Consider the following 24,916-nt stretch of genomic DNA (forward strand, 5'->3'; position numbering starts at 1 on the left):
GAGCTGTGGGATGCTTAAGTTGATAGAGTTGTCTGAAGGATTCCTTCTCTCTGTGATTTGCAAATGATTCCAGAGGGGTTCAAGGCTGCCTGGTGTGACCTCATGGCAAAAGTTTGGAAGAGCTGCTCAACTTCAGTTCTGTTATGTTCACTGCCTGTGGATGGAAGGAGAGAAATAATTTGGGTACTTTTCAGAGCAAGGAATATCGATAAATTCCTTCAAACTTTGCTGTGGGCTCTGGATATGTTGCTGTTACTGTTTATTTTGTGGTGGTTCTTATGTCTATTTATGTATAAGCAAAGCATTTATTTTGTACTGCTGTAAACTGCTTCTCCATTTGTACATTGTTTTGAAATTTATAATATTTATCTAGGATTTTGCAATTATTTGGTGACATTTTTTCTTCTTGGCATAATAAGGCTGTTGCTTGTGTTTTACTCACAAAGGTGAATAAAAAAAAAATTCATTAATAGAAGATGACCATTTAGTGATACAGAGATGGATAACAATGGGCCAAAATGCTTGTTGTATCAGAAATTCAGCTTGTCATTTGTTAATCAGCTCTAATAACTGGCTGTCAAAGTTCATAGGTCACTAAAGGATAAACTAGATCCTAGCCGCTATGCAGTTGATTGCTGTGTGTGGTGGTCATTCTTAGAAAGAAACTTTGCAAAGCTGAGCTTTTTGTGCAGGACTGTGGTTTGGGGCAATGCAATAGGTAATCTGAGACAACTGACTGGTGAATTTGGTCCCCTCAGTTACTAGGAGAGGGTGGTTGCCAGGATAGTATCCTAAATGACTGCATAGTTTGTACTTCTACCAAAAATATCTCCTCTCCCAGATATGGTCTTTTTACCAAGCGTAAGGATTAAGAAACAGGCAAATGTTTCACATCAGGTTGGGTAGACAAAAATAAAAGCTGGATGTGGTGTAACTGGAAAGCAAGACCCAATACTAGAAGTATTCTTTAAGTGTGCTGTTCAGCCTTGATGTTTGGCTGTGTTTCTGTACTGCAGTTTCTCTGTATCTAAAAACTGACTGTTTCAGCCTGTTTTGAGGCTGTATTCATCAGTGGTGTTAGAGCTGTGTGTAATTCCTCAACAAAACATCTGTGCAAGAAATATGCATTCATGCGGAGGTGGAGCAGGCCTAATTTATAAGAATTAATTTTATAGTCAAAGCCATCAAGAGCTAAATTTGTTTAAAATCAAAGGTCAGGAGAGTCAGTAAAAATTAAAACAGAATAAGGGCTGAATATGGGCTTTCTTCAGGGGGTCTGCAAAATGTTTCTCTTCTGTGTAAGAGCACAATTCTGCCTCAGCATTAGACTATCCTCTGTTACAGTTGACTCATCTAATTTTGTTAACCTGTCCTGTTACTGCTTTTGATAATTAATTTCTTATACTAGGTATGCTAGTTGAGATTTTACTTCAACACAAAAGTAAAATGTTCCTTGTTTTTGCTTAAGCATGGGCAGATAATGCATGAGGTATTTCATATAGGATTGATATGTTTATACATGACATTTTTAAAAGGATGCATAAGAAAAAAATGTAGGCTAAGGTGCAGGCAAAGAAGAGATGGAAAAATAAAGTTTTGTTCACGTTTAAAAGGAAATTTCAATCAACAAAGATTTTTTTCAGGGCTGTTGCCTTTGACGCTGACACATGAGCAATGCCTCTGGGTCAATTTAAAATGCAGACCATTTTTCCCAAGGCTGTGGCTTAAAATGACAAACAAAGGGAGAGTTTTGGGTGACGTTTCCTTAGCCTTCCAGTTTCCAAGCTAAGCCTGCCTGGAATCCATTTGATCATTATGCACTGTAGCTTAAAAAATGTGCCTGGGAAGAAAAAACCATGGCATTGCCAAGGAGCTTCACAGCCCTGTATGACTTGTGTAAAATGTGGAGTGGTTTTGGATTCATTCCATTGAGAGCGCTTCTTCCTGGCTCACAGAGACGTTTCTTGTGGTATTTATTCATTTTAAGTCTCCTTACATTTTGCCTCAGGACTTTTTTAGAATTTTAAGTGGATGAGAAGAAATCTGGCACTCTCCCCTCCTGATTAAAGCAAATGAACATGCAAACCCATATTTCTCTCTAGTTCTAAAACAAGTAAGAGAGATCTGAATTATAGATGGAAGGAATTTGTTACAGTAACTACCACTGGGTAGATTCCTTCCTTTCCTGGACTAGATCCTACAAGGAGCTAGCAACATACGAAACCTTTTTTGCTTTTACTCTAAGGAAAGCACAATAACACATCTCAATGTGTTATTAGAAAAAATGGAAGAATGGAGATGGCTCAGTGTCCTTCTGTTAGTTTCTGCACCTCCTTGCAACCCTGCAGGAGATAGTACAGGAATCTCTAAAGCATAACAACAGAGAAGAACATTATAGTACAAGAGGTTTTATTTAAGAAGTTGATTTTATGTATGGTAATGCAAATTTAGCAAAGCAGAATGCAGGTGAAATTTAGAAAGTTTTGAGGAAATCTGGAGACCTAAGAGATCATACAGTTCTGTGCACTGGATTTGTAGATCGTTACAAAATACTTTATCATTAGATTGGACAAAGTTGGACAAAAGAAAGGACCTTTTCTTCCTGTTTTACAGATTGGGGAAAAAAGAAAAATTAGTGTATTGCACAAGCTTAGCCTCTGGCAGTACCAGGAATTGGATCGACCCTTAAGAAAGCCACAGAGTGCAAAATGGAGCTTCTGATCAGCTTAGCAAAGCATCAGAACCAATCCACTGAGCTGGCTTTCCCTTTGTACAGCAGAGCTGTTCTTGGTAGTATATTACTTCTGGAGCACTTGCTCTTCTGTAACCCAGAAGATTTTCCTTCACTGTCTTCCTCATTTGTGACTGTCCCCAAAGCAATGAACTCCTCTATACCGAACCTAAGGAAAAGAATACAGTCCAGCATCTTGGTCCTTCTGTTTGCTCTCAGGGTTGCTATATATGAAAGCAGCACTAGAGTGCATCACCACTTGATGGCACCAAACAAATTTGAAAGATCATTTAAAATAAATAAATAAAGAAGGGAAGCAGCTCTGCTATTCTGCAGTGTGGGAGGGCACCAATAGAAGTCATGCTTGCTGTATTAGTAGAGCACTCCGTAAAGCACTCTCAGCATCTGATAAACTTTTCCATTGTTCATTTTCTTTAACACAGTGTGAGTACTTCAGCACTGTTGTACATAATGAACAACAGGGCCCTGTGCAGGAAATCAGTAAGCTGAAAGTATGTTCTTAGCGCGATGTGCTGGCCAGTTTGTGACCAAAAGACAATGTGCACTTACTTGGCAAAAAATGTTCTAGTTGCCTTGTACTGACGCTGTACACTCTTTGTATCTCTTCCAAGTTATAATAATTTTGCAAGTACAAAGCAATAGTTTAATGAAAATCAAGTTTCTGGACTGCATCATTTGAACAATTTTCTAAAATTAGAGGAATTCTAGTACCATTGCACTGTGTGCTGTTAAATGGTATTTCAGGAACTCCTTGTCTTACAGATATCCTCCTCTTGTTCCCTGTAGGGACAGATGTTCTCAGTTCAATGGCTGGAAAGATGACCATATTGATTCTTTAGCCATTAACATTAAAGTATACCAACAGGGAGCTCCCCTAATACTGTTATGAATGCTTCTCCATGTCCTTTCTGAACGCATTATAAGAATCTTGTGCTTCTTGGGTTTTTATTAGTTCTCAGAAAAATGAGTTTCAGCAGCAGACATCTGCAAGATAACCTCCTGGTCTTTCCATTAAACACATAGCAATTGCTAGAGCCTTCCTTAATTTAATTCACTCTGAATCTTCTGCTTTCTGTAGTTTTAGCTTCCTTCTGTCTTTTCATCTGTCCCTGAACATATTGCCTTGCTTAATTATATCCTGTTTTGTGTTTCACAGAGAAAGAGAAGGAGGGAGATGTTAGTGCTTGTCAAAATGACCAGCAATCTCCTCTTTTCCCTGATTCCCTTTCAGATAAAAATGTCTGCCACAACATTTGTTTAGTTTGTCTAGGTTAGCTGTAAAAACAGATAATCTGTTGGCTTCTCTCCTCATCTAGTAGAATAGAGACAGAGCTCATCCCAGCATTATATGGATCAGAAACGATTAAAGATTGCAGTGTAGCATACCTGTTTCCCTTCCACTTCCAATTCTCCTTCCTCCACAGCATGGATTAATGGAAGTGTGTAGTATTGAGGGATCATGTGCATGCATATGTATTGCATTCTTGTTGACATGGAGACAGAACAATTTTGGCACCAGTCCCATTCCCAGGCAACTGTTTTATAAATAATTATTAGAATTAACTAGAAAATTCTTTGGCTGAGAAACTATTTGGTTTTTATTTGTGTAGTATCCTAGGATGGTGGAGACCTGGTCCTAGTGTAAAGATCTTAATAGTAACATACCGTAGTTATATCTGATGGGTCCTGTGGCTGTCCATACACTGATACTTAATTCAGTCCCAGCCCTACAAAGCTTGTACAAAGATTTTTTTAAAAAGGATTTTTGTAACATGCCTGTGAATTTTGTTCATATCTACCCCAGAAACTTGTGTTGGCTGAGGATCAGTTTCACCACCTAGATGATCTTCTTCATCTTCTAGACCACATCACATCCCTGTTAGGCCTTTTACTGTCTGAGTGCAATTTGACTTTGAAACCTAGAAGCATTTTACCATTACAGTAGCCTGTAGCATTCCCGAGGTGCAGGAAGTATTGGAATTGGAGTGCTCTCTCTCACTGTGGTGTGTTTACTTAAGAGGATGAATACAGCTCTGCAAAAGGTGAATATTTAAACCCATTAAAACCTTTGGGTTTTTTTTTTTTGTTTGTTTTTTTAAAATGTTTGGTTCCCTTCTGTATAACTGATTATTGGGAAGGATGCCAAAGATTACATCAAAAGATAGGTCTAAGTCTTTGAGAGCATCATTGTCATGTTTTGTAAGAAAAGTCTGTTGTTTTCCATGTGTGAAACAATTTTAACCAGTTCGTGAAGCAACTTTAAAAGATGCTGGCAGCTTTATTGCTGGGTGCTGATGTTGCAGTCTGACCCATCTTAAATGGCTGGTGAAACAGTCTGTAGCAATTAGATAATTGTTTCATCAAAATATGATTAAATCCAAATGCCTGTAATTGATGCTTCCTGTAAGCATTATTGAAACAGGACTTTAATGAAAGCAAATATATGTTCTTGCTGTTTCCAATATTTGAACTCCAGAGGGAAGAAAATGGAAAGCAATTAGAGCAACAAAATGGATGTTTGTAATTTAATATTCAAAGCATGCTTTTCTTTTTCTGCTAAATTCCAACTTAATGGGGAAATTTCATGTGCCACTTACAAAACCATATATTTAGACTTCGTGTAGTTGTTCAGCTCTGCTTTTGGCATGGATGTCTTCTGCATTCTGAAGACTCTCCAGGCTGCAGGACTTTTCCAGGCTTGGTCATCTGTGTAGCCCTCAGCTGTGGGATGCTATGCGGGAGAGATTCAATGAGGGGGAAAGAGAGTCGGTGGGCACGTTAATCTGATAAATGTTCTGGAAAGCATGCTCACTCGGATGGAAGAGCCAACCCTGCCTCTAAATGGTGCTGCAGCTTGGCTGGAGGCTGCAAGCATCTGTACGTGAGCCCAGCTCAGTCATCAGCGTTTCTGACGGGAAGTGGCAGTCGCTTCTGTGTTGGGGACTGGGCCCATTTTTTGTGCATACAATTTGAATTGAGAAAATTTGCGTGCATTTCTTCACACTGGGGTGTGAAATTCAGCCCAGGACCAAAGCAGCAGCTCCTACCACTGGACTCTTAATTGGTTTTTGAGTCTTTGCCAAAGGTAAAGCTCCATATGCTTTTTGCCACCAGTTCTCTAAATACAGAGCAAAGTGTGTATGTCTGAATAAGGATGAAATAAAAGACGCTGAACTTAAAAGTATTGCGTTTTACAAACGGGTTGAGCACTGGAGTGGGTTGCCTGGGTAGACTGCTAAAGCCATGGCCTGAGGTGTCTCAGAACGAGCTAAAGAAACATCCGTGGGGAACAAGGCAGCCGGTGCGGGGCGGGCGGCGGGGGGCTCTCTGGCAGTTTCCCCTTGCATGAGACATGCCTCACTGATGAAGCATTTCTAAACTCAAATGAAGCATGCAGCAGCCCAGGGATGGCCTGTGCTGAGGCACAATGAATTTTTAAGTGGTTGAAGTGAGGCATGAGTTAGAGAGGGTGGAAGACACCAGATTACACAAGCTCCAAAGGGTCAGACCCAGTTGTATTTTGATGTAATTCTGATACTTGCTCATGTCATCAGTCATGGAGCAGTGTTGCTCTTTGACGAGACCAGCAACAATGCAATGTTACATCATCAGAGGGACAAGGTTAAAAAGTACTACACTGTTTAGAGCAATCACAGTTGGTGTTTGTTAATATACCAAGCTATTATTTTATGGTATTCATCTTTTCAGGAGAAAAACAGTAGGCTTTCTGGAAATTGGAAAATTTAAAATATTATGCATTTGTGAAAAGGTCAGATTCCCCCTTTATGTACACTGTTAAAGCATATCAAAGTTTTGTTTCTCTTACTTGAACGGGTTAGCTGGAGCCCTTAGGAGACCAAGGATTGACTGCAAAGTCAAACACAGGCAGGTTTATACTTGAGATGAAAGGCAGCAATTCTGAAACTCCTAGTTTGTTGATTACAGAATTTGTTTCTGTCATATTGTCACCTGGACCATTTATCATCCTTTAGGTTTCGGCATAGTCCAAACTGCTGGTACTTGAGAGACTGGACCATCCACAGCTGGATCAGACAGTGCTTAAAGTATGGTGCACAAGACAAAGCCTTATATACATTAAAAAACAAGGTAAGTTTTTACGAGGAAAAGCCGGGAATATATTTGATCAGCTTTCTAAGACAAGTGGGGCTTACCTGCAACTTCTGTTGCAGCCATGTCCTGTAGACTGTGGTTTTTAGTTCAGATATTCCTTTGTCAAAACAAAAATGAATGTTGCACTTGAATTTTAGATAAAGTTCTTTACAGCTTTTGTTTCCTCTTCTTTCCTAGGAAGCTTTTTTTTTTTTTTTAAATGGTGCTGGTGTCCAAAACATGCTGGATGCAGGAGGGGCATAAAAACCTGACAGGCAGTGCCCCCCTCTCCTGGTCCCAAAGGCTCAGATGAAATGCCAAAACAAATCTAGTCCATCAAAAGTTAGAAGGCCTGCATTGCGAGAGCCATGCTAATCTCTTTGTGTTGCTTGACTGTCACATTGCAGCCGTGTGCAATGCCATGGTTTGGTCTTTCTGCTACCTCCAGTGCTATGCTTGGGAAGATTTGCAGAGCAGATTTTCACACTGATTTGTTTTTCCTCCTCCTTCTCAGGTTCAGTATGGGATTTTCCCGGATAATTTTACATTCAATATTTTGTTGGATTGTTTTATAAAGCAGAAGAAATATGAAGGTAAGAAAATATGTACCAATTCTGCATCCTGAGTTGCATGCTGTTAAATCTGCAGAGCCTTTCTTTGAATTAAAAACTTCTAGCCACTCTGAAGTTTTAGAGCACATTTAGAATTTAAGAGCACATCTTCTCCTTCCTTTAAACTATTTTTCTACATGTTTGTATCTCATTTCTGTTGGGTTTTTATTAATAATATAATTCTGAAAAACATGCAGTTCACAGTTTCTACTGAGATTAATCCCCTTCCAAATGTAAACAAACCTCACCAGTTTTTACGTCTGATGTACACGCTAATGACATCATAGGAGTTATTACTGACAATTAGAGTGTTACAAGAATCAAAATGCATGTTGGTAGAGTTTATTTTACCTACATTTAGCTATTCAAAAAGCTACATAGCTAAACTTTCTGTCTAGACTTTCTGTCAGTCACTGGAGAGAGCTAGCTATGCTGAATTGCCATGTTGAGGTGCCTGTCTTTTACTAAGTGTTGAGATGCATAATCCTCTCATATCTGGCGACAAATATTGAAGATTATTGTTTCACTGCAGTTTTTCTGCTACTGTAGACTTTCAGTGAGCTTTTCTTTGCATAAGGCTTTGGTAAAACAAATACCTGAAAGGGATAATAGAATTGCAGGACTTGTCTGCAGCTTTTATTATGCAGATTTTGTTAAATGGGAAATTAATACATATATTTGTTATATTTTGAGAGATGCCCCCCTCATCTGTGAATTCCCCCATATTCCATCCATATTTCTTTTCTGTGACAGACTCAGGGCCTTTTGTTTAACAAACTGTCCTTCCTAATGGGGAGTGTCACTGGAGCTCCCTGTGGAGCTCCTCCAGAGCACTGTTGTGCTGTGGGTGATCTGTGACAACATTTCTGCTCCATTGTACTCTCCTGTCACCTTAAGTGCAGTGAATTTAAGCTAGTCTTCTGTTGCTTGTAATCTAAACACAAGAACGAAGAAGTAATTTTTAGAGATTTAAAAAAAAGTGTTAATGATTGAAGGGCTGAGCAAAAAAGAGCCAATTGAAGAGTGTAGAGCTAAGATGAGTTTGGAAAGCTCCTTTGTGTGATTTAGTGCCATTCAACCCATTCATCTTTCTCATAGTTTGTTTGAATAACCCAAGTGAGTAAGACTAATTCTATACTACTAATCATAAGAAATCTTTAACTTTCTCTCTAACTACTGCAAAATATACTACAGCAATGAAGTATCAGTGAACATGAGCGGGTGCAAAAGGGAGCTTTGTAAATTTGCGTTTGCTGATTATGTATTGTTTTCCTTCATAGATGCTATGTCAGTAGTAACAGAGATTATGCTGCAAGAAAGTTTTGATGAATTCTCAACGCAGCTTCTCTCTCTCTATGTTTTGTACCAGTATCTGGCTACCAAGTCTGAACATACGGTAAGCTGACCACGCTCAAAATGGTACACAAAGCCTCTGCTTTTAAGTGTCATGATGCAGTCAGTTGGGCATTCAATCTTGAATATATTTTTTGTTCCCTAAGTTTACCTGGAAAAAAAATGCTACCTTTTTTTTCATTATTTTTACAACTGCAGAAGAAAGAAAAAAAAAAAAAGAACAAAATACAAAAGCCATCAAATAACTTGTTACCCCTTTTGATCTTTTCTCTGAAAGGGAAGGTGTGTTGGGATTTTCAGATGTAATGTATGCCCATTGGAAGGTTATGAAATGACATTTCAGTTCAGTTCAAATCAGGTTCTACCAGTTAACACAAAAAATCTGTGTCACTTATTGTATAGGTCCCTGTTAAGGTGAGTGTTGCTTACCATTAGAGCTTGGTAGCAGTGATACTGCAAAATTATAAAGCATTTTCACTAGGAGTTTACTATCCCATTTGGCTTTGTATTGTTTCTTGTATGTATTTGTTTTAAAACTGAATTCATTACATCTCTCCTGTCTCAAATGATTACAGGATTCTTATATCTTGCTTGCTTAAGGCCAACATGACAGTTCAGGCTCTTGGAAGTGGCATTATTCTACCTTTGCAGAAGGGGCTTGGTTAAGTGTCAGCAAAGGGCTGAGTCCATCATGTAGTTTGGCACAAGCTTTCAATAGTATGTTGTCATCTATAAGGAAAATGCTTGAAGCCTCCATTTGTCTTACATGAAGCATCTTCCAAAATGCATTTTACAGAAGCCTTAAGGTTTTACTCAATTGGGTTGTAATTTCAGTTTTCACTATAGAAAACAGATGAGCATTTGCCCTATTCTGTATTCTCCTTCATTCCCCAGAAGTCAAGTACACTTGATCACTTGGATAGGAAAAGCAGAGGGACCAAAAATCTCATTTTCCCGTTGTGTTTGTCTGTGTTTGTGTATCCTTGCTGCAAAGGGAAGCACTTGTGAATATGTGTAGCATTTCATGAAAGGAGAATATGCAAGCAAGGGTGGTGTGGACTTACGACACATTTAAGGCAAGCATATTTATACAGCTATGACTTATTTAATAGGCATTTTGAAATAACCCCATCCAAAGGGAGCAGTAAGCCATATTTTTATATGTATATACCATACTGAATACCATTCAACACCTCATAATGCTCAGTACCATTTTCTGTATTTGATTTTAGGAGTAGAGGTAGACAGGGTTATGTGATCTGCTAAGCTGCTCCTGAAAGTCCCATTCCCTTTTCCCAGGGTATTAGACAGGTCAGCCAGCATCCTGTTGCAGACAGACTTTGCCATAGTCCATAGAGTCCAGTAGCCTGATGAAATAAATTTTAACTTTGGGAGCCGAATCTTGGGCAATCTGACTGTGTTAGTCCTTAGTGTGTATAGCACTGGCAATAGAAAGCTTCCATTTTTCTGCCGAAAGCCTGACTGGTCTTGGCTTCCCCAGAGAGTTTCTTCCCTCGTTGCTGCAAACAATCAGTATGATTGCTACCTTCCGCTGCAAAAGTGTTAATGTTATATTCTTGCAGTTCTCCCAGCTCCTGGAGCCAAGAGCTAGCTCCCAAAAGAACCTAACCACTAAAAGCCCTGTTTTTCCAGTTACATCTAATTTTCCTCTAGCATTCGGCTGGAGCGCTGAATTCAGCACGAAACAGTCTTATCTCCTTGTATCCCTTTTCTGGGTCAGGCAAATACCTTGCCTGACTGTTAGGACTGTTAGGTATTTTGTGTCAGATGATAACATGCAAATTCTTGTAGCACCGAAATGGAGACACAAAAAAATGCCATACCTTGCAAAGACATCTCTGAATATGCATTAAAACCACAAGGTCAAACCTTTGTTCTTTTGAAGACTTAGTGTACCTCAGGGAATTTTTCAGAAGCCTTCTTCCTTCACCAGGGAAATACTTGTTTCAGCTCATAAGGTAATAAACAAGATGCTGGAGTACCCTGGGACGAGCTCCATGTGTTAGAGGGCCAGACTTCCTCATTCTATTGCCTTTTATAGCTTCCTTTTCTTCATTTTCTTAGCAATAGGAGTTGTTCGGCTCCTTTCACGTGCAGTAAAGAGACACTTACCCTTGATGTTTGTGCATCTCTGGTCTTAAAAAATGAACTGTACTACCCCATAGCAAAACAAAATTCCCACTACTCTTGTGATTGTAGTGTACTTAACTGACTGGGTGCCTTTCTTTAGCCATCACTGGGGGTCTTGCTCAGACAGCTGGTACTCTGCTTTAGCTGGAGAGACAGTTGTACTTTTAATCCTGAGGCATGCAGTGGTCTTGGTGAGCTGCATATATTCTTTTCACAGTGCAGATTTTGCATTCAGAGCAGCCACTATCAGCATGTTCTTCTCTCCGTGTTTTCCAATTCTAGTGGGGCATAGTGAAGTATGTATCTTACTATGTTCTTCAAAGAAAAGGCTGCTCTAGTAAAGAAGCCATGTAATTTTTTTCATCAGCAGTGTTAGCCTGAAGCAAGTGGTAGGTCACGAAGGACAGGGATAGAGCTTGGCCAGTGTAAATCAGTGCAACGCTCTGTCTTGAGGGAAATGCACTTACTGACTTCTATGCAAAATCTCCACGACTCACTCAACGTCACTCTTCTTCTGGAAAGAGGGTGTTCCTTAGTATGATGGGTACAATTTCTCAGGATATACGTACTTTAACTCTGAACACTAGACATGTTTAATGATTCTTAGTCCATTGCTAAGACATCTGATGAAAGCCACGTGTTCTGTCTTTTGCTGCTGCCATTCTATGTTTGCGTTTGTCAAGGAACATTTACTTAGTTTACATTACTTGCAGTGGGAAGAGGAGAGAAATCTTGGAGCATCGCTAGTGCTTACAGGTCTAAAGCAAACAAACACTGTGGGGTTTAGCTCCCAGCTGTACGGCTATGCATTCCTTGGTAAGTCTTACTCCCTCACCGTCATCTTTTCCCTCTTGTCTTCAGTGGCTGAATTAAATTGGCATCTTTGCTTTATTAAAATGTAATCAAGGAGAATGCTAAGAAAAAATTTAAAAAAAGACAGAAGTAGTGGAAGGAACAGTTTCAGACTGAATTTGAGATTGAATCTGTTTTGTAAGCCTGGAGGGTAGTACTGATTTAAGTGGTGTGCCCTTTATCAGACAGCTTCAGGACCTCCTTTAGGGCTCCCTGCAGGTTTGGATTGGCAGCTGAAAAAATGATGTTCGTAAAGAACACTAGGGTTGGTTTGTTTGTGGACCAGCAAATTTTTTTTAAAAAACACAGAAGTACAGAGTTCCATAACACAAATTTAAGGTTACAGACAATAGACTCTTTTTCTAGTTAGAGAGCTTCTTAAAATAATCCTTAAACCTCAAGAAGTTCAGAGAGCACAGCCTGAAAAGCACTATGTTTAGAACATGAACCACTCACTGTAATGTTTCTGTTGTGAACAGCAGATAGCAGTGCCTTTATCCTGTATCTGTTAAGGGGTCTTCACTGCTATCCTATGCTATTAAAGAGCAGTTAGATCAGAGTATATCCATAGCTGGAGAAAAGGGGAATGGGGTAAGTAATTCTTGACTTACTGTAGAATTCAAGAATTCTTGAATTCTATACTCCTCTAACCTTTAGAGGAGTAAAATGCAGATAGGTTTTGTCCTTCTCTACAAAATTATTATGTACTTGAAAGTACTTAATTAAATAAAAATGTATGATTATGCAGTTGTTCCATTACTGAACTATATTTTATTCTAGAATTTATTGAGGGTAATAGAAAGTGGAGTTGTTTTTAAAATTGGCCTTAAAATGTGATGTCTACTGGCAAAGTTAGGGTACTGATTTGGATTTATCACTACTGTAAGACAAAAAAAATAATTTTCAGTTAAGAAGGAGGTAGATGTGAAAATTCATTTGAAAGCAGGGTTTTCCATAGAGCTGTACTTTGTTATGCAGTGGAGATACTGATACAAATAGGGACTTTGCTGTCCAGTTGGCATTCAGTTTGGGGTGTCTTTTATGGCATATAGATTGGTTGAGTAGTGGCTGTATTTCAGAAATGCACTTCACTGTTGTCTCTGGGCAGTGGTACTTGTTCCATGACATTGACATTCAGTAGATCAAAAGCTATTTACTGTTATGTCACGTATTCCACAGTCTTGCCAACATTAATGGAACTGACCTCAGAGAGTGAAAGATGTCTACGGGCACAGAGTAGCCTCAAGCACCTCAGCTATTTAAATTTAGCCATAGTCTATAAGCTTTGCCTGTGCACTTATTACCATGCTTTTCCTAAACTGTTCTCTTCCATGTTGAAAAGAGTAAGGTGTGTTTCATAGTTTTGTGTCATTATAGCCAGAGTGCAAATTAGATCGAGAGCTTCGGTACAACTCTTTTAAGCTACACTGAAATGGTATTATTTGTTACATTGACAATGACAAAATCAAAACCTTAGAGTGTAAGTTAGTACTCACCAGCTGCAACATGATGTATATTTTCTCTGTTACGTAGGAGTTTTGTGTTCTCTAGTAATTACTGCCAGAAGGAAAGCCACATAGTCAGTGGTGCTGTGCATCACAAGTTGTGCTAAAGTGATTGAATACCTTGTTCCACAAAATGTCCTAAATTGAGAACCAAAATTTCATTTTGGCCCGTCTTCCATATTTCATCTCACGCAGCTCCAGCAGAAATAGGGGTACTAAGCTGTATAGTTAGCCAGAGTGTGTGCTGGAAGTACTGTACAGTCTGGCCATGACACATGTGTGAGTGGACTATAAAGGCCACAGAGTTGAGTCCAGAGCCTGAGATTTAGTGCACACATGCTGCACAGTCAGTCCAAGAAGGCTGAGGATACATTTGTCTGAGATCTTCAGACATCCTGCTTAGAGCTGCTGTTATAACTGCCAGACAACCAGAAAACTTGACACTTTTCTTTTTTTCCATCTGGACAATATTTCTAGGTGAGGCAGGAGGGAGAATTTGGGAGAAACCAGAAACAAACGTGTAATAGCCTTGAAGTTGGGGAAAAAGAAGGCACCTTAGTAAAATAAAGTAACAGCAGTTCTGTCGGAGCAGTTTTGTAGAAGAGTGTGTTGTTTTCACCACAGAAGCCAAGACACTTGCTGTCACTTCTGAAAAGCAGAGCCAACCCATATGGATTCTGTTGAGACTCCAGTGTCGAAGTACTAATGCTAAAGTATTTTTTTATCACAGGGAAAGTGGAGTTGAATAAAGGGCTAAGAGCCGTATACAATCTAATGCCACTGATGTGGACGCCTGGATACTTGAATAGAGCCTTGCAAGTGATGGAGAACGTGGCTTCATTGTCAGGGGACAGCAAAATCTGCAAAGAAGCCGTAAGTATGAAGGCTGTAACCTGCTGAACAGGAGGAATTTTATACAAACTTAACAGTAAATAAGTAAAATTTTAAAAAATAGAAAAAGATTGTCACTCATTACTCACTAGTGCTGCAAGTGTCTCTTTACAAATCCAATTTACAAGCAATGACCATGAGAGCCTCTCAGAAACTTCCCTGAAGAGATCCTTGGCCTCATTTGGGTTTTAGGTAGGAATATATAAACACTAGTGCAAGTCCACATCAGTTTCACCAAACTGACCACCAAGAGCCGGCCTGGATGGTTTGTTATTATCAGAATAATTCTTCTCTGACCGTAGTGCAGAAAGTGGTCCGTATCCTTAGCTGGTGTAAAGTAATTACAGTGTATTGATTCACATCATCTGGCCTTTCTTATCTAAATGCTCATTAAGATTTTACTGTTAAAATCCATACAAAATCTTTTAAATTACTATTTCCAACTAAAATGCAGTATTCCTAAAGGTGAAGGACTAAGTGCATTGACTAATACTGGGGCCAGTCAGCTTCCACTGAATTCAGCAGCAGATATGACAGAAACAACCTCAAGTGCCATAAAACCTTTTTTCAAAAAAACCTTGTCCTGGGCCTCTGTTGGACAGGACTAGGTTAACCCATTATGCAGTTCTCATAAAATCTGTATCATAGCATTGGGAAGGATGGGCTGTGTTATAACTCATTATCCTTGTGTGCCAGCACAGTCACAGAGTTAAACTTTCTTGATAAAGATACAACCCTGGTTTTGCGAATTTGGTTCTTTTCCAAAATGTAACGTTATTTTCTGGCTCAATAATTATCTAAAAGGGAAGTTTTCAAATTAACTTTTTAACTGTGGAGTTTTGGTGTAAACATTTTCAAGTGGTTTGCCCGATCATTATGAGTCACTTTTCTTTCAGGCTTTAAGCTTACATTCATTTCTGACTAGAAGGGTGTCTCTTTTCTGTCTGCCATTACTATCTTACCAACGTAATAGAAATACTGTTTTAGTATTGTGCTGTATCATTTAACTGTGAACAAGCAAGGCAGTTTTTGTTTTTTTCAATTGTCTGAGAAAGTCTCTAAGCTATTTCCAAACTCAGAGTTATTATTTCATTGCTTATTTCATTCTGTTTCAGTACTGCTAGCTTAAAGATAAGGTTTCAGTGGCAAGAATGTTATTTCAAATAAGCCTAGTTTTTATTCCTTTAGCATTATATATTTATGCTAGGAAAATGAAACTGTAAGTATTAAGATCCCTTTTGCTTGGAGAAAGCATCACAGATTAAAAGGTAACAGAGTTATTTTTACCTACTGTTCATAATTAGGATTCATGGGAGGATAACAGCTTTTTGCATTTGTAAAAGATGAACTTTAAAATGCAGGCAGCCCACATCCAGTAATTCCAGTTATGGCGATGATGTTATTCCCAGTACAGCAGCAGCATCCATGTAGCGGTTCCGTCTTTTCCCTTAGTGAAGCTAATGCATTCTTTTAATACAGCTGCATCTGGGAGAGGGTGCTTCTCTTACCATTTCAAAGGACAAAAACATGAAGATAACAGAGGTGTCACAGATTAAAAATATACCTATAGCACCATTTTATGTGCCTACATTTCCATTTTTCCTGTTAAGTTACCAGACTAATGATAGGAATGAGTGAACAGGTGATTTCCCTGCTTGTTTTTACCAAAGAGGTATTGAGATGATCTATTAAAGATTATATTGTTCAAACATTGCATAGTAATAATTTATTTCAATGGGTCTGTGCTTGTGTGTCATGCTAGTGCTTTTACCACTGAATACCACTGAGCATTAGTATTTATGGCCGGATATCAGGCCAAGAGGAGACATTAGCTTAATGCCTGATGGATCTGCAAATACCAGTCAGCACCTGAGTCATGGGGCATTTTACTCCTGTCACAGGGTGCTGGAGTTACAGGGATTTAATGTCCAACCTCAAAGGTCCCAAGTACAGTACAAAATTCTCCCAAGAATAAGTCCCAATTCCTCTTAGAATTTCGTTTTCTTTTTATCATACACAGAAGTCACTTCAAAATACATGATAACTCATGAAGTTGTTTGTACACGTGATGGCAGCATTACTCCGGTTGTATTTCCAAACTGTTTATGCTAACAGTAACAAATGTGATTGTTCAGATTGATGCTCTGGAGAAGGTTTTGCAGTCTGCCCTTGAAGAAAAACCTGGTCCAGAATCAGCTGAAGAAGTCAAGAAATTAGAACAGAAATCACAGTGTGCAGAATCAGAGGAAACAGAGCAGTCTAAAGTACCCAAGTATTACAGCCAATTCAAGGTAAGAGAGTTTAATTTATGTAAATATTCTAAGGTATAGTAGACCTCCACAATATCTACTAGAAAATATTATAATGGCTTATTATGACTAGTAGACTGACACCCCTTCAGTGCGTTATGTGTCCTACCTGGCATTTTTGAAACGGGTGTCACCTTACATTTTCACTTCTTCAAACAGGAAGCAGCAGCTTACAAAGACATAAATGCTTAAGGCCACTTGTCTTTTGTCTGTCTGCTGGGATTTTATCTTCACTTTTCATACATCAAAATGATAAATCCACTGTTGTTCATGAAAGTGGTATGTCATTAGAGTTTCATTATCTGACCTTGTGTGGGCTCTTGCTCATTAAAATAAATCCTAATAGGCATGAGACCATCCTGAATTTATTGTCCATTTGTGTACGTTATAATTAAGTAGGAATGTTGCATCCTATACTTTCAGTCTGGGGAAGTAAGTAAGGCTGTATCACCTCCCTTTTATCTTTAGATCACTGTGCTGATGATAACAATATGAAACACAAAACATTTGTTCATTAAGACACAGCTATATACAAGTGCCTTTTATTTGATCATCTCATAACTATAGTATGAGCTCGTGTTATTGTATTGTCTCTGATTTGTGCTGTGGTAAAAAAGAAGTACCCCAGATTGAAACTAATCTGGTTTATAGTTACAGGAGCAGTACTCTTTTCATAGCACATCAGTTTCCATTGTTGCTGTCATGACCTTGGACAGTTGTTCCAAAGGTTCTTGGAACCTATCTGTTCCTTGGATACAGATTGTTGTTCTTCCAAAGAAATTTCAGAAGTTGAAAGACTAGTATCTTATGGTTTTGCCTCACATACACAGACTTTTCCTTTCTTTAATCTTTATTTACCTAAATTGTTTGCCACTAATCTTTAGATACTAAACTCACTTTGTAGGCACTTAAGACTTTTTAATTAAAGTGTTTTGGAATAAGTGGGTGCTCAGCATGAGATAATTAATGCCTGGATGAATTCCAGTGAATCAGGTAAACACAAGTGCCCTTTGAAGGAGGGAGTGAGACATTTTTATAGAATCACAGAATCATAGAATCGTCAAGGTTGGAAGGGACCTTAAAGATCATCTAGTCCAACCATCAACCTAACTCTTGACAAAAAAATAAATAAGAAATAAGCAATAAAAAAATCACTAAACCATATTCCTGAGGACCATGTCAACCCGAAATGAGTTATAAGTCTCTCATTGTCTAGTCTTGAAGGAAATAATGCAGAGTGCTCAAAACAAGGCCTCAGTGTCAAATTTGGGACAGACTACTGCCAAGAGACTAGTTTTCTTCTCACTTCAACCTTTCCACAAGTTCCATAATTAACCCCAGTTCAGGCATTCCCTGGTGTGGCAGTGGGTGCCCTGACCTTGAGCCAACAAACTACAGTCCTAATGTTTAGCTCTAAGCTGTTACTAGTAAAGTCTGAATATAAGAAAGACGTAGGCCTCATGAAGTCTAGGCATCCAGCAGTAATTTATATGTAAATAAACCATAATTTCTTCTTGTCTCAGTGAGAAAAGTAGCTCTCAAGTCAGAATGCCTTTTCAGCTGAGTTTGAAAGAGCTGTCGTACTCTTCTCTCTAATCCATTAGGCCCACACCAGCCAGTTTTCCCAGTGTCCAGACCAGGACACCTATGGGCATAGTTCGCAGGGCAGAGAAGTTCACTAGAAGTCTGTACAAGTCTGAGGGAAGGTGGGAGCTCTGAAGCAACCTGGTGATGTTGGTATTCACAGCTGCTGTTCCAGCACAGATTGTCTGCCCTATGTGTGATGTAACCCCAACATGGAATTTGCACTTCTGCTACTGAAAACACTTCTGTTGCACTTTGTCCAGCCCTGCATTAGCCAGCATGTCCCAGTCTTTCTCCTTGAGCTCAAAACCAATTGCTTCTGTCTCCTGCTTGCCAAGTTCTCTTTCACAAGGCACACACCTGAGTATGTGAGGAAAAGCATGTGGTTTTTCTCCAGACATACAGTTCTTGCCTAGAACTGTAGCTTGTTCTGCATGGCCTTTATACACGTACTTGGACTCTATGTCTCATATCAACCTTCAGAACAGCCATTTGTGGAAGCACCTCAGAAAGCCACAGCAACCTAACAGATATGGTGTGTAAGAAGCAGCATGTCCTTCACTTCCACTAAAACAACAAAGACTTGAGGGCATTTTGCACTTTCCAGATAAAGCCTTTAGACCTGTAATTTAGGCTCTATGTCTGGCACTGCCATTTGTGTTGTAATTACCTGTTTTGAGATCCCGTATGCCGAGTCTCACTACTCCTTACGGTGTTCCTCGGGCAATTCCTTCCATCTGTGTCAATGATCAGTGGGCAAGCATTTCATCGCATAAATGCTGGGAACACCCTCCCACAAGTAGTGCTCCTTCTCTAACTGTCTGCATGCAGAGCCCTGGAGACCGCTTATAAAAATCAATGATTTAGCTGCTTAACAGTGTGCCCTTTCAGTACCTGCATGACATAGACCTTGCTGCATTCCTAAATTACTTTCACTAATACGTACAGCAGAGCAAGGACGATTCCGGGAGTTCAGTGGTACCAGTAATGTCTTAGGAGAAAAGTCCTGCTAGTTTCCAGTTTGTTGCCTTTCTCTAGTTCCATTTCATACTGCTTAGAATCAGCGCATAAAAACCCCCTTTTCAGCTCATCCTTGATAGTGGTTAGTAGGGAGAGTCTGAAGGATCTAACCCAGTTATGTTTAAACTGAATATTTAATCTGTAAATATGAGTGTAGTTGTCAGATTCCTTCCCCAGACCCAAGTTGTATCGTCTCTTCATGTTTCTCACTGATGCATTATATACTTACTGACATCTCAAACAAAATACATGAATACACCTAAATATTAGAGCTTGGTTTTGCTCTAATTAGCTCCATTAGCTCCAAAGCCATTGGTTTTGTTTCCATTCTTTATCATAAAATCAAAAACCAGACAGAGCCAAACCAGACCTGCATGACTAGCATTTTAAAGAGTCCTTAGTGTGCTGTCTGTCCAGTTCAAACCTTCAAGGGTCTGGCAGAACACAACAAAGCCTGCAGTTCTGTTGGCTAAGGCAGAGAGAAGTGGAAAGGTCTCAGAGGGGACACCATAGTTTCCTGCATAAGACCAAGGCGGAGCCTCAAGACAGGAGCTGAGGGGCCATGCCTTTGCAGATTATTGCCAGCATAGGCAGAGAGAAACACAGTGGGCCAACAGCACAGCGCATAAGCTTCCAGTGATAACTGGAAGTCTGGATATCTGCATGGCTCTGGAATTGCTATTTTGTTTGGACGTGAATGATACCCACATCTTCTTTCCATCATCCTGCAATGCAAAACAATAGGCTTTATTCAGAGGGCCCAGGGAAGAACCACAAGCGCGCCTTTCTTTAGCAAACGTACTTTAAACATTTCTGTAAGTGCTGGGCTCAATAAACATTTTATTTAAAAGAATGATCAGGAAAATGTGTCACTATCTAATGAGTGAGCAAGAGGTGAAGAATCTGCCAGTGTCATCTCGTCTTTCTCCCTCAGGAAACTCCTCCTTGGTTGTGTATCCGCACTTTTAAGGCAATTAATCAGAATGTTAGTGAACCATCAGGCTAAAGATTCCAGAAAGCCAGAAATAGTATCACTGGATGACTCATCATCTTAAGTGAGCTAGCATTTTTATACTGCATGAAATATAGATAAGTAAAGCTGAAGAAATAAATACTGCACAGTTTCTTACTGCAGCTCTGCTCTTAGTTTCAGTGTAGAATATCCCTGAAGAAATATCCCTTGCTGTAGTGCAATTGTACAGTGTGTGTAAGCTTAGCCAAGCCTCAGATCACAGTAACTGTTGGGAAGGGAAATCATGACAGTTACTTAGTATGCTGTTAGCAAGATAGCATATGAAGTGATGTGCATGTGTTGAGAGGGATGATAATGCAGGCAGGATGGAACAAATAGTTCAGTTGGTTTTGAGGTAAGATGCAAAAACAAGGTGTTTAGATTATATTTATTGTAGTTGACTGGTCAGCTGATCTTTGTTAATACAAGATAAGTGAACTTGGAAAAATAGAACTTCAACTTAATGAAAATGAGTGAAATTAATGAAGATTAATGAAAATTAAACTTCATTCTTTTCATTTCATTGCTCAAAAAATTATTCTAGAGGTTAGCATTTCAAGAAATGGTACCAGATATCACAGTCAAAACACTTTCCTGGGCTAAAGTATTACCCAGCACCCTATATAGCCCAGCTAACAGTTAGTTTCTAACAGCGGTGTATTGGTTGTTTTAGGGAAGTATTTTGTGGCTGATTATTTTGTGACTGACTGGCTCTCTTCTTCTCACTCCCTGCCAAATCCCTTTTTATGACAGGAGCTGTATTCTAAGCTGCATTCACTTGGCAAGGTTGAATCTGAAAGCTTGTTAACCCTGACCACCCAACTTGTCAAGGAAAAGTTGCCAGCATGTGAAGTGGAAGACATTGCAAAACATGAGCAGAAGCTGAAGGAGTGGGAGCAAGAACAAGCACTTCTCATTGAGAGAGAAAGAGAGATGAGAGAAAAGGCCAAGCAGGAAATGGAAGCTAGGAAGCTAGCTGAAGCATCTGCTTAGTACTGGAACTCAGAGACGACCATAGTGGTATGCATTCCTCTGTCAGTGAACTGAAGTGCTCACCATTATTAATATTTCACTTCAATCCTGCTGCAAGTGTGACTGTATGTGACTACTATATGCAAATTAAACTTTTCCCATTTTGCCTGTTTCCTGCAGTAAAGCACATGTGATTTAGAAATCTTCATCTTGTATATGATATCTTCCTACAATCAGCTAGGCAGGGGGTGGGATAGAGACAACACAAAGAAACAAAGGCATAAGAAGTAGCCTGCCTGTGATGAAAGGTGTAGAGAGTGGAAGGAACAAAAGAAGAGGGAAGAATTTAAAACACAAGTTGTTTCAGCAGGGGTTTCTCACAGGAAAGAATGCCGTGGCTACTCTGAACTTCAGACACTAAGAGGATTAACATACATTGACGGGGTGTTTTTCTTTTCCAACCTATTTAGAAAATTCAGGCCACTATACGTGGAATTGGAAGCCTAACTTTAGACTGTAAAACTTTTAAAGAGCTTTGGCCTAGTTGAGTTAGCACTTGTGCAGGCACTCAGACGTGCCTTCCCTGAAGGAAGTTAGAAATTTCTGACATTACTAGTGCTGCTCTGCTCTGTTTTTAAGGTGAGTAGAGAAACATGCGTAGTCACCTCGGCACACACTGAGGAGCCTCAAACTGCAGTGCAGTTTCCTTTTATATTCTGGGCGTTGTTTCATGGGGGTTTTGACCTAATTCTCTTCTTGCCTCAGCTGTGTATACGGTTCCATGCCCCATTCTTCAAATTGGTGAAACAATGCAGCTATTCACACAGAGGACAAGGAAACGGCAAGGGAGGAAAGGATCATTGTGTGATGGTTGTGGGATGCATCAAGATTCATCCCTGCTTACATTCCTTGTCACCACTGAATCTCATCAGCTGCTGCCAGCGACTTTATGCACCTCACGTGTCCTGGTTTGAGAGTACTGTTTGCTGGCTGTTTGTTTGGTGGCCAGCCCAGCCTGAACCATGACATCGTGGCAGGGCTTTACCACAGTAAGATAAGCATTTCCAGTTTTATCACACACCTGTATAGTCTTACAGTGAGAAAAATCACATCACAGGCTTGCTGTAAATCCAGTGAGAACACACCACAGGTCTGTGAAGTGAAATTGTTTTCAAGTGTAGGAAAACATCCTATTCGTGTACACCGAATACCTCTATTATTCCCAGCAAGCATACTCAGAGTCTGGTTGCTTTTTCACATCCAAAATCTTGGCAGTAAGGTCCTTCACCCAGTCTTATCTGCAGGTGCCATAGTTTCTCCCACACTGCAGTAGGAGAGTGCCTTCTCCAGGTAAGTGGATGATTTTGTGGCTTTGACTAACTAGACCAGTGGCGGAGCTCCCTGGGCAACTTTTCTCAAGTCTCCTGTAGTTTTTTTCCTCTTTCTCTGTCTAAATGCTTTCTGATTACTAGGAGAACTTAGGGAGCCTTAAGGGAGAGTTAAGAACACTCTTAAGAACAATTTCCTTAAAGCTGGTGGCTTTAAAGAGGTCATCGCTCTTAGTCCAGCCACAGGAGAATGCAATGTCACTTCCCTGACCACTCATTTCACTGAATTTTCACCGAATTTCACTGAATTTTTAGAGTTGGAAGGGACCATAGAGATCATCTAGTCCAACTCCCCTGCTGAAGCAGGATTGCCTAGAGCTTGTCAGAGCATGTTACTCAGGACTGCATCCAGGTGGGTCTTGAAAATCTCCAAAGAAGGGGACTCTACGACCTCCCTGGGCAGCCTGTTCCAGGGCTCTGTCACCCTCACCGTGAAGAAGTTTCTCCTCATCTTTGAGTGGAACCTCTTATGTTCCAACTTGTGCCCGTTGCCCCTCGTCCTCTCACTGGGAACCACTGCAAAGAGTCTGGCTCCCTCCTCCTTCAGCCCTCCCTTGAGATACTTGTAGGCATTGATAAGGTCTCCCCTCAGACTAAAGAGTCCCAGCTCTCTCAGTCTTTCTTCATAAGGGTTTTTCAGTCTTTCTTCATAAGGAATTTCAGTTCTTCAGTGTCAGAACATGGGTTGTACCTCCAAAGGTTCACAATCACTCCTGTGTCCTGCATCCTTTCTGGGCTTCTCTCTATAGACACCACCTGGTGTCCTTCCTGGGATCTCCTCTACACCACCACGTTTCTAGGCCCTCCTTGCTGACACATGGCCTCTAGCCACGGCAGCTGCCGATCCTGTTGCTTAAGAGACACTGTTTGGCTAGACCACAATGGGCACCACATTTCTCCTTGTTTCTTGTTAGCATCTGTTTCTTGGCAGCACAAGGAGCCTGTTTCTGGCCCCACCTCCCCCCTTCCTCCCCCTGCTCGGTGGATAGGCCAGGCTGCTAGCGCAGAGCTCCTGCAAGCTGCCAGCTGCCCAGCCGCCCGTCCTCTCCACGGCACGCTTCGCTTCCCCCGCAGCTAGCCCCCCTTACCAGTTATTTAGACTTAACTATTACAGCAGTAAGAGAAAAAACTCCTCTAAGCTCTGAGTAGCCTGTTAATGAATATTACGGGTTGTCTTCTTGTTTTACTCCAGGTACTGTGGGTTTGGGTGCTCTGAGACCAGTCCAAAGCCTAAACTTGAACAGCGTAAATACAACCTTTCCCTCCCTTCGCCTGAATCTCCTCCCATATATCCCCTCTGCCTTTGGGAGAGGGGGGTTTCCCTGCCAAATACTTTGTGGGCAGCAAAGCAGATTCCTGGGGGCCACATGAAGGACACCAAACCCAAGACGTGCAGCAGAGGGTCTGGATCGTTTGTGGTTCAAGGCGCCAAAAGTTTTGCCAAGCCCCCTTACTTATCTGTCTCCCCCCCAGAATCACCCTGAGTAAGAAAACACTTCTGACACTTCCACAGGCTGGGCCAGCTGCACACCAGGGCCCCTTTTCCCTCCCCCTTATGCCCCAGCCAAGTATTTCTCTCTGGTCAAGTAGTCTTCATCTTGCTCTTCCCCACCCTAGGCCTTGCCACCATTGAATAGAAACTAGCTTCTGCCAAACCAGTGTTTTCTCACCTAGCAAATCCTCACTTTTCCCCCAAAGCCTACTTGCATCCTCTTGAATTCTCCAGCAATCCTCATCACTGCTTCCCCTTTGACATTACCCTTGATCCCCTTCATGTTCCTCCTGTATACCATCTCACATTTATTTTGTCTCCTCCAAGGAGGCTGGCTGTATCTCTTTGTCCTGCGCACTGGTCTCAGACAGCAGCGTGCCCCCAGCTCTGCAGATGGGAAGCAGCCCGGGGCAGCAAGCGCTCAGCCACACTGAGGTTGGAGGACATCAACCAACTCAGCTTGACTTACCTGCTTTTCTCCTTCCCACTCCAGGAAAAATAAGACAGACTTGACTGTTTGCCCCCTTGCATAAATCATGTTGCACACACAACCTGTTTTTCAGCTGCTTGCTGGATTACACTTAAAAAGCAGTTTGAAGAACACTTGTGTTCTTCAAAGAACACACCTGGGAGTGAAACTGGGCCCCAGCTAGTCAAAAGCCCTTCTGTCCGGATGCCCGTGGCTTTGTGTGCGCTCCTGTGACAGCCATCACCCGCTGTGATGCAGCCAGCTGCATTTAGAAGTGGGGTGGAGAAGCCATACAGCAGCTTTTGATCAGCTGCTGCTGGAACATGAGCTCTGATGCTAGGGGATGAATGTGCATGTGTGCATATGTATATAAAAGAAGGGAAAATACTTTCAAACTCTATAAAAAAGCTGCTGAGTTCACCCAGTCCTGTGCCCAAGTAGTCAT

General features: G+C 40.6%; 1 protein-coding gene across 1 annotated transcript in view; it reads left to right on the forward strand.

Moving 5' to 3' along the window:
• MRPS27 (mitochondrial ribosomal protein S27) overlaps positions 1–21,306 on the forward strand; it is a 48,822-nt gene extending 27,516 nt beyond the window's left edge. Inside the window, exons 5-11 of the mRNA XM_014965050.1 lie at positions 6,745–6,859; positions 7,377–7,455; positions 8,754–8,869; positions 11,691–11,793; positions 14,065–14,207; positions 16,361–16,516; positions 20,904–21,306. Coding sequence (XP_014820536.1) covers positions 6,745–6,859; positions 7,377–7,455; positions 8,754–8,869; positions 11,691–11,793; positions 14,065–14,207; positions 16,361–16,516; positions 20,904–21,143 — 952 coding nt within the window. The 3' untranslated portion in view covers positions 21,144–21,306. The remainder of the gene's footprint in view (positions 1–6,744; positions 6,860–7,376; positions 7,456–8,753; positions 8,870–11,690; positions 11,794–14,064; positions 14,208–16,360; positions 16,517–20,903) is intronic.
• Positions 21,307–24,916: the final 3,610 nt, after the last annotated feature.

The sequence above is a fragment of the Calidris pugnax genome, unplaced genomic scaffold (genome assembly GCF_001431845.1).
Source record: "Calidris pugnax isolate Ruff unplaced genomic scaffold, ASM143184v1 scaffold273, whole genome shotgun sequence".
Classification (NCBI taxonomy): Eukaryota; Metazoa; Chordata; class Aves; order Charadriiformes; family Scolopacidae; genus Calidris; species Calidris pugnax.